Raw genomic sequence first — 10,543 nt, 5'->3', positions numbered from 1 at the left:
AGTTGGTAGAAAAACGTGGAACTCAAAAGTTTACAAAAGGATGAATGTTCTACCATCTTGCATATAGTTGGAAAAATTTTAAAAAAAGAGAGAGCACAAAAAAAAAGAATGTGAGAATTGCCCCCATTTGTGAGGGGGAGGATGCATAGAACTTTAGTTACAAACAGCAGCATACTTTGTAAGCTGTGTTGTTTCATGTTTGGTTTTGCTCAAATATTATCCTTGTTTTAAGAAAAGGTTTAATAGGGAGTGAGGGATTCATCAGGAAATGACTGAATTTAAAATTAAAAGTTCACAAGCAATCAATAAAAGAAAGGGGGATATTCAAAGTTACTGTCAACACCTTATCTATCCCGTATCAAATTCATCATCATTATTACATTTGCAAATGATGATGCCAAAATATAGGGCAATAACTCCCAGAAAGAGTACTTACCAAGAAAAGGATCCATACTAAAAAGCTGCACAAATTCTTAGCCTTTCTACTTTCCCAAAGTCTAATTCTTAGATAAGAAACATTATTCCACAAAACTGACCTGGATACTATTTATAGAAGAGGACAGATTCCATATTTTGAGATCTCCAGTTACTGATACCACCAGAAGAGAATCCTCTGTTAAAAAAAAAAGACATGAGCTGACTACTCAACAGTTCAGTCACAAGAAGGATCACTTATCTATAGGTTATGTACTTCAGAAAGTAGCTTCAGTTAATATACTGTAATTCTTATTGAAAAGGAAATATAAATCATTTGAATGTTTACATGAAATACAAATTTTTGATCTATTGTCCTCTCAAAAGTAGACTCCTTTCCCCTATATAGGTACTATTATTTTAGAGGATGAATTTTATATTTTTGCATCATAAAATATATATCAAATTTAACTATTAGAAAGAAAAATAAGTAAAAAGTAAAAAAGAAAATTATAAAATAAAACTTAATTTTTAACAAGTACTTATAAGCCATTACTGAAATATCTCAAGCAGAATTGGTTTAGAGAGCCAGTCTTTTCTGACTGTATCTACAATGCAATCTCTTTCCAATGTCTTGAGCCATTCATTTCCTTGTCCCAATCTTTCCTTAGCCTTTTCACAATTACTCTGTTCTTCCCATTATAAAGGAGTCAATCTCATATAAATAGCTACTCCCAGGTAACACAACAAACATTCTCTATTAGGACATGATCTGAATTTATCAAACACTCTTCATCTAATATTCATCAGTAGACATATTTTTTATATGTGACCAATTAAGACACTTCAGTGATAATATTTCTACATTGCCCAGGGTAGCTTCATGCACTGTATCAAACATATACCTTGAATCCTCATGGAATGAACAATGCACATGCAGTTGATCCAATCAGGAGATTGAGAGGATGTAAAATTGTGAAGAACTGCCAAGGTGTTGGCATCAATAATAAGGATATCTTGATATTCTCCACAACACAAAAGCCAGCCATCTCCTGTCATTCGGAAGGCGCAGTGATAGTACTGTCCAAAATAGAATCCAATTTTTTTTTAATTAATACAATTGAGGCAAGGAATGTGTGGGTGTGTGTGTGTTTATATTTGAAGTGGAAGATAGGATCTATGATAAATTCAACTTGGTGCTTTATCTTCCTCATCTATAAAATGAGGAAATATTTGATTCCAGTTCTAAAATTCTAAACTGTCATCTTTACCCCACCTCTAATGTATTTTTGCTGTTATGAAAATTTATACTTTGATTTATTCATATCTATTTTTGCAACTTTTTTTAATGAAGACAACTTCCAACTCTCTTCTTTTATGTATTAAACATTTAATTTTAAATGAAAAGAGTAATTTTTGCAGTAATTGCATTTTTGAGTTATTTCTATTAAAGGCAATTCTCTTTCTATTAATTCCTATTTATGATGATTAATTCTATTAATAGTACATTCTAGCCTTGGCAAGAAAGCTTCCACCTATGCACATTTATAATCAGAAATGACCAGATTAAATAATGAATGAGAGATATGGTGGAAATGGTCAAGAAAGAGATGAGAAATAATATCAGTACCAAACAAGTGATGAACACAAGGCCTTATTCTTTGGAAAGGCAAGAGGAAGGGAAAAATAAAACCTTAAAAAAAAGACAAATCGTTAAATTTTCTATTTGAAAAACCTAGATATAGGTTTACCAAGAATATGTGTATTTATAAAGATCAATCACTATCCTAGGAGATTGTTAAAGATCTGGGCAATACCTCTTGACTGATAGGTGATAGATTCAAGACAGGATAAAAAGTATATTTTGAGAGGAAAAAAATTCATATATTTGGATGTCTATTTTTTAAGAAATCAAAGTAGAAAACAAAATTAATTGCTTGAACAATTTTTTTTTCTTTAAAGGAAATTGAAATACTGAATTACTGCAAATGCAACCTTTTCATTTAAAAGTGTCACCTTTTTATCCTTAGGGCAAATTATATTGGTGAAAGGATGAGGGGAAATCCCTTAAGTACAATTTCTTAAAATGTCTGCACCCCAGTGATTCCAAGTTGTAAAAGGCTGAAATATTCCATAAGAAGCAGATGTAAGAGGTACTTACACAGATGGCAGTGTGTCTGTAAGGGAGGGTTGCAGACTCAACGCATTGGCCACTGGTGACATTCCAAACACACATCTCCCTGCCAGAGATAACTTCGTATTATTCTCTATCATTTCCACTCAATTGGCTGGAATAATTTCTTGCCACCAAGTTTTTCTTTAGTGCTGCACTTAAGTGCAGGCTGATCGTTTATGTGGCTTTTTGTTACAGATTACTGGGCAAGAAAACGTTGTGGTCATTAGCAGGGGATGACACACGGTATCTGTTTCTTTTTGTTTTGGTAATTACACCCTGCTGCCAGGCAGCAACCTTACTTTAAGGCCAAACCTGGTCCACGACAAATTGTGCAGGGATGGCCATTATGGCTCCTTCAGAGTGACACCAGAACGATCATTCCTTGCAACAGCATCCTCCTGAAAATGGCTCATTTCACCGAGCTTAACCTGTACCTTCTCAAAAGCCTAAATGCATCTTGTGCTGCTCTACTGGGCTTTCTCAGTCTTGAGATGCTTCTGTTAAGAATAAACAGTGCCACCAAGAGGCCAGTCTTGGCCTAAACTTACCATCTCGAGCCCAAGCAAAAAACATCACCCATCCTAAAATAACCAAGTAGATTAATATTTAAGCCAGATTATTTTCATCAAGTTCTACATGATTATACCTACAGCAATGTTGATGAAATTAACTCCATAATGTACATATTTAAACAAAAAGTTTCACATAGTTTATATAGTTGTGCATACAACCAATGTTAATGAAATTACCAGTTTTTATATTTATATATATATTCACACATTTAAATATATTTACATAAATTTTAATTAGTTTATAGTTATATAACAGAAATTAATGAAATTATATCCATGTATTAATATTATACACAAATTCATTGGACCACACAAATCTAGAGTTAGAAGAGACAATCTAACTTATCAGAGTTCTATGGAGAGACTCCAAGAGGTCCATGATGATAGAAAAGAAAAAAATTACTTTATTTCAATATGATTGATTTCCTTTGAAATCTCATCTATTTTATTTTATGCTTTAAAGAACATTTTTCTGAGACCTTAACAGGCTTTCATAGGCTTTACCAAACTTCTAAAAAGGTTGAAAGAAAAACTTATTAAGAAACCTATATCCAACCCTCTCCTTTTACAGATGAGGAAAATGAGGTACAAAGAGATCAAATAACTTGCCCCCAAAAAAATATCAGAAGTGGGATATGAATGTAGGTCTTCTGATTCTAATCAAGTTACTATTTCCAACATACTAGGTTACCTTGTTTATTTTCCTCTTTTCTTCTGTGGAAAAAACATTTTTAATAGTTACTGTTAAAAGTTCATAGATCAAGAGTTGGAGAGAACCACAGAGGACATCAAATAAACTTATTCATTTTATAGATGAAGAAATTGAGGCCCAGGGAAGCTAACTGATTTATCTCTAAGTTCCTCAGTTTGTAAGCATTTGAGGAAGAATTTGACTGACTCCAGAGTCAGTGCTTTATCCACACAGTATTATTTCAATAAAGAGCTACTGAAATGTCCAAGCAAAAATTGAAAGATATTTGGACCTATTAATGATTGCAGTAGATCTCAATTCATCAAAAATTTCTGAAACAAAACAAAATGAAAAGAACAAAAATCCCTAAATAGTTTTGTGGTCTATTCGGGTCTGCCTTCTATCAAGAAAGTCCTATGATTTCTCCCTGACCCCCCAGCAAAACAAAAACAAAAATAATATCACCATATCTTTTGAGCTTTAATGAGGGTCTATTCCTATTGGAAGGTAAAATTAATTTCCCATTTCACAGGGATGACTAAGCTAGAAACAGTCTCAGTAAGAGACCTGGGAACTGGAGCAGATATGTGGCGCAATGGATAGAGCACCAGCTCTGGAGTCAGGAGGACCTGAGTTCAAATCGTACCTCAGACACTTAATAATTACCTAGCTGTGTGACCTTGGGCAAGTCACTTAACTCCACTGCCTTGCAAAAAGAAAATTTTAAAAAAAGATACCTGGGAACAATAAGTTTTCTATAGTCCAAGGTGTTTTTGGAAGTAGAGAGATGCCACTGGGAAATGTTTGCTACCTAAATAGAGGGGCAATGAATTATAGGGCCAACGGTTCATGAACCCTCTCAGGTAGAGAACAATTGTAATCTTCAGTGATAAACTAAGCTAATTGCTGACATCATCAAATCTTTGAAGTACTATTGCATATTTGCTAACTCTTAAATTTGGAAAGAAACCCACAAAGATTTCACAAACTAAACAATGAAATTCTGCCTACCAAAGATGTATAGAAGGGAAGGAGAAAAAAAAACAGCAAACAAATAATTTAACACTGGTAGCTGGGTATGTTACAGGGGAACTGAAGAAATTGTTCACCTTTTAACAAGAAGTATACTCTCAAAATTGCATTGCAGTCTCTTCTTCTCCCCAGGCAAATACCTTTCCCAAAGATTGACCTGACATAGTCTAAGTCCTCCTATATCTCTAAGAAATAAAATCCAACATTTCCCAAGTGAAAACCATGTTCACACAGCCAATCTTACATTTTGAATTCCAGCAAAGAAGGAAAGGAGGCAAGGGAATGGAGATAAGAAGAGAGAAGTTACTTTTCCTGCCTCCCTGTGACCAGAGTTCAAAAAACCCTCAGAGAATGTCTCATGGCTGGGGGGGGGGGGGGGGGGGGGGGGGGGCAAGAATCTGGTGTCATCACTATAAAAAATGAAAACCTGTAGCAAAGTAAATTCATAATTCATTATAGTAGTCAGGTGATTCAGTGGTTAGTCTACTGGGCTTGGAATTAGGAATACTCATCTTCATGAATTCAAATTCATAATCAGATACTTTCTAGGTGTGTGACCCTGGGCAGCCAGCCATTTAATCCAACCTGCAACAGTTTCCTCACCTGTAAAATGTGCTAGAGAAGGGAATGGAAAATCATTCTAGTATGAATAATTTAAAAAAAAACCCAAAACAGAAAGAGTTAGACATGACTAAAAGTGGACTGAATGGCAACAAATGAAGCAAACAACTATCTCCCCTCCCCCCAACACACAAAGCATTTTTTCTTTTAGGATTTCACACAGAGCATGCTTTCAACTATTAAAAATGCATTTTCAACAGATGTGGAAAGGTCAGAGCACCTTCACTCAAAACCCAGGTCTAATACTAGTTATGTGTAATACTCTAAGTTCGTTTATCTCTCTGGAACCCAATTTTCTCTTCTGTAAAATGAGGGGATAAGACTATAGATAGTCACTAAATTTCCTTTAAGCTAGTAATCTATGATTTCATTTAATCCTCACTACAGGGGCGGCTAGGTGGCGTAGTGGATAAAGCACCGGCCTTGGAGTCAGGAGTACCTGGGTTCAAATCCAGCCTCAGACAATAATTACCTAGCTGTGTGGCCTTGAGCAAGCCACTTAACCCCATTTGCCTTGCAAAAAAAAAAAAACCTAATCCTCACTACATAAGAATAATTGCCATATGTGGTATCATTATCCTTGTTTTGCATTTAGAGAAACTGACCCATAGAAAAGGTATCTACCTTTGCCATTATCAACAAAACACTGAGAGGACTTTGTTAAAATTTTGGGAAGAAAAATCAAAAAAAGGCTGAAATTTGCTCCTGCTTTAGGACTAAGAATATTTTTTGTAACAAAACCCTGCCCTTTATATCATGGCCTTTCAAAATTTCACAATAAATGCTCTAATAGATCTCAAATGAAGTTAGCACTCTAGGCCAGAGATGTGTCTACCCTGCTTCTACACATATGTAGTATTGAGAAATATGGTATCAAGTAACAAAGGTTTCAAGAGTCTAGGCTTTTCTAAATATCACTCATTGGCCTTCCAGTCACTAAATAGGACTAGTACTATGGGGAGCCTGCAGTGTCCTAGGAAAATATATTCACAAATGAAATCCTTCTACCTTAAAGAGAAAGACTACCTATAAATGTGGGGTCATATTTTTCTTTCTTTTTTTAATTAGGGAAGGCTCCCCAGGAAGAATTTTCCTAACTCACCATTAAAAAATTTGTTTGGCAAATTATTAATGTAACTTTTTTCTTTTGTGAATTCAACACTCATTAGCAAGTTTTGAAAATACCTTTTAAATGAATAGTAATGAAACTATTATGATATAAGAAATGAGGCAAAGACGGTTTCAAAAAATCAGAGGAAGATTTCTATGATTATTACAGGATTTACAATACATTCTGATTACAGGATGAAGTAAGCAAAACCAGAATAACATTTTATAAATAAACAATTAATTTTGTAAAAGAAATAATTTCTAAAGACTTAAAAACTATGAGCAACTAAATTATCAACCATATTTTCAGAGAACTGAGAAAGAATGTCATGACAGGGATAGTGGACTAATATGAAGAATAAGAAACATATTTTGGGGTGTAACCAACATGGTAAAATTTGGTTTTAGTGTCCTCAGTTGACATAAGATTTTTGTATTTCCCAAAAGATGGAGGGAAAAGGAAGCTAGATAGGGAAAAGAGAAAAAAGAGAAACCGACAAAGAAAAGGGAAAAATGAGAAAAATGGCTATTTTAATATTGAAAATAAAATACACAAAAAAACCTTTTTGAAATGCCTAAAATATGTTAAGGTAAGTCAATTGTGGGTATGTGTTTGTGTGTGTGTGTGTGTGTGTGTGTGTGTGTATGCATGTTTGTGTGTGTATGTGTTTGTGTATCTTTAATGGAGAATATAAGAACTATCTGAAAAGTGGTAGAATAGATGCTGATAACCTCACAGTTGAGTGTTCAGTCAATCTACTGCGTGCTAAACCTTTGCATTTATACCTGTCAAACCCAGGTTGGTCAAAGAAGCTGGCACTGTCTTTGAATTATAATAATACCTATAGCCATTCAGGAGTTAGTGCTTACTCCTAATCCAAAAGGGAAAAGAACATCCCTCATTTTATGATTTGAGTTAAAAGGTACCTCAGAAGCCATCTAGCCCAACATACATCTAAATACCTGTCTATAAACATTCACAGAAAGCAGTTAAACTAATCTGTACTTGAAGACTTTGAACAAGGAGGAACCCACTATCTGCTTCAGTATTCCATTCTACTGGGGGATAAACCTAACTCAGGAATTCTTTTTCTTTACATTGAGCTTAAATCTACCTTTCCAGAACTTCCATTAACTACTGCCTTCTGGAGCCAAATAAATCTAATCTCAGTTCTGCCTGTCAGCTCTTCAAATACTTAAAAAAAACCCATTGTATTCAACTCCCCCTACTCCCCCCAAAACAAAACAAACAAAAATTCTTTTTCCCTGACTAAAAATCCCCACACTTCTTTCAATTGATTCTTGCAAGGAATGGTCTCAAGACCTTTTACTATCCTGATGATTTTCCTTTTGGATACTATGTATTTTGTCAATATTCTTTTAAAATGCTACATTTTTGTGATATTATGTTACAGTAATACTTATTTTGTTCCAGAAATTAAAAAAAATAAAATTTTTTAAATGTGACCCTGACTAAACACAAATATTCCAGATATGGTATAAACAAAAAAGACTACAGGGGAACTCATCATAGAGCGTACATTTTCTCAGCAATATAATATGTGATAGAGAGGATAGCTATTGCTAATGTCACAAAGGAATAGTCCCAAATTGAGACAAAGAAAAGAGGCCAATGGCAAAGTTATAGTGCAGGAACAAAACATCAGAAGCTAGCATAAGGCCCTCTGATAGTAGGTGAAAAGTTTTATAATCAGGATGTCAGGTAAGGCCAGGGCAAGATTGGTCCGCAGCAAACAATAGCATATAGCAAACTGTCACAGAGATCAGGGTGAGAAGTAGGAAAAATTTCTAGACAGATAAACTGGAAAGCAATTACCAGGTTAAGAGATGCCCCTGAAACCTAAAGATGAGAGTAGGTAAAAAAATCCCTGAAAGGGGGAAATTTTAAGGCTAACAGTTGAAGGCAGATGTTAATACAAATTAATAAGGGAACAAAATCTAAAGCCTTAATACCTATTGAATTTTTACATTCATTTTATCCTGTCCAAGATGGAAACAGATCTATGAAGACTACAATCACTCTAGGGAAACCTTCCCCAGGTCCACACTGGCCTGGAAAATCTCCATAATAAATAAAGCTGTTCTGCCAGTCCTTTTAAATAGAACACATACTTCATCTCTATCTTACCAAAAGACTTCTAAACACTGAAGTATAGACTTGTATTGTGAAAATTGTGCAAGCCTGGGACTCAGGACACTTGATTTCAAGCCTTGGCTGGGTCATTAATTATTTAGCCTCCAGCAAGTCATTTCCCTTCATTGTGCCTTGGTTTCCTGAGGAGGTAAAGTTAGATGCTCTCTTAAGAAACTTCTGGCTCTAGAATTCTCTGATTTTAATATTAGGTTATTATTAATGCAAAAGGAAAATTCTCATTTATCTACAGAAAAGTACTTTTTAAATTTTAAAGCACAATAAAATATGAACAAATAATTAACAAAAACAACAAAAACTATAGATAGCTACTTACCCATTCTCAGCAGCACTAACAACATATGGCTGTTTTTCAAATTCTCTTGCTTTTGCCAAACATGTTATAGAAGCAGTATGACCAAAGAGAAGCTCTTTAGCTGAGATCTACAATTGACAACATGGAGTTTGTTAAATAATTTTATCTTTTCGTGATCAATAAAAACATAATATATATTTTACAAAGCAAAATATGGCACCATGTTAGTCATCAGAAAGACCTGAGTTGAAATTCAGTCTCAGACATTTCCCAGTTCATGACCCTGGACAAGTCGTTTAACCTCTATTTGCCTCAGTTTCCTCATCTACAATAATAATTGCATTGACATACTGAGGTGATTATGAGGATGAATTGAGTTAATCACCATAAAGGATGGCATACAATTAGTACTATATGAATGCTAGCTAGTATTATTAATATCAAATATCAGCACCCTTTTCTTAGTTCTAATACTGATAAACATTAATGTTAAGCATCTTGTCTTTACTTCATATAGTTAGTTTTAAGATAGCTGAGTTTGACCGATAGCGATATAAATTCATATTATGAGTTGCCTCAATAATGGGGTCATAAAGTTTGCTTCTGCTTTCTTAATGAAATATTGGTATCAGTCTTCCACTATGTAAATATTATGTACTTCCACTATGTAAATTAGCTACTTTATGTGAGAGTAGGTATACATAAGCATTTCTATTATATTAAGGAAAATCAATTCGTCCTTGCTCATTAAGTATGACTATGCCCTTTTCTTTTTTTTTTTTTACTCAATCCATGCTTTTATTGGCAACTTTTCTGCAACTTAAAGTACTAGAGAGTTGTCTATGACTTTATCAAGGTCACAAAGCCAGTAAGATCAGATTTGGGACTTGAACCTGGATCGTTTTGGCTCTAAGGATGGCTCTCTAGCCACTATTCCATATCACTTTTTGAATGTGTCAATCAATGAAAGTAATATATTATGATATATATTCCACAATTTGATGTAAGTTTATATTTGCAAAGCAAAATAAAAAAATTAAAACCCATCTCTATTTGCCATTATGACTTGAATGACAAATATCAAAAGAAAACTTCATAGGTATGTATGAAATCTAAATGAGATTTCATTGAGATTTCCTATTTTTATATTTAAGCAACATTTTCTCATTCAAATATTCAGACAATATCTACAACACTATAATGTCATAGGCAATTCTACCATAATTGTTTCCAATAGAGGCAGCAAAATACATAGAAAAAGACAGAGCTATAAAGTCAAAGGAACTCCATTTAAATTGTACCTCTGATTCTTGCTACCTGGAATAAGTTACTTAACCTCCTGGTTTCATTACTTCATCTATAAATTACAAGTAGAAGGAGGAATTATAACCTTCAAGCTCCCATCCGGATCTAAATCTACAATCCTATGAAATCACTTAGGTAATTTTTCCATGTATCC

At 34.1% G+C, this 10,543-nt stretch overlaps 1 protein-coding gene across 1 annotated transcript in view; it reads right to left on the bottom strand.

Moving 5' to 3' along the window:
• Positions 1 to 156: 156 nt before the first annotated feature.
• The window catches only part of LOC141521761 (WD repeat-containing protein 72-like), a 49,342-nt gene continuing 38,955 nt past the window's right edge, over positions 157 to 10,543 (bottom strand). Inside the window, exons 3-6 of the mRNA XM_074234645.1 lie at positions 9,106 to 9,212; positions 2,576 to 2,654; positions 1,320 to 1,494; positions 157 to 613 (exon numbers count right to left, since the gene is read on the bottom strand). Of these exons, the coding sequence (XP_074090746.1) occupies positions 519 to 613; positions 1,320 to 1,494; positions 2,576 to 2,654; positions 9,106 to 9,212 (456 nt within the window). The 3' untranslated portion in view covers positions 157 to 518. The remainder of the gene's footprint in view (positions 614 to 1,319; positions 1,495 to 2,575; positions 2,655 to 9,105; positions 9,213 to 10,543) is intronic.

This window comes from Macrotis lagotis, chromosome 4 (genome assembly GCF_037893015.1).
Source record: "Macrotis lagotis isolate mMagLag1 chromosome 4, bilby.v1.9.chrom.fasta, whole genome shotgun sequence".
Taxonomy (NCBI): Eukaryota; Metazoa; Chordata; class Mammalia; order Peramelemorphia; family Peramelidae; genus Macrotis; species Macrotis lagotis.
This window is presented reverse-complemented; position numbering and strand designations above follow the sequence as displayed.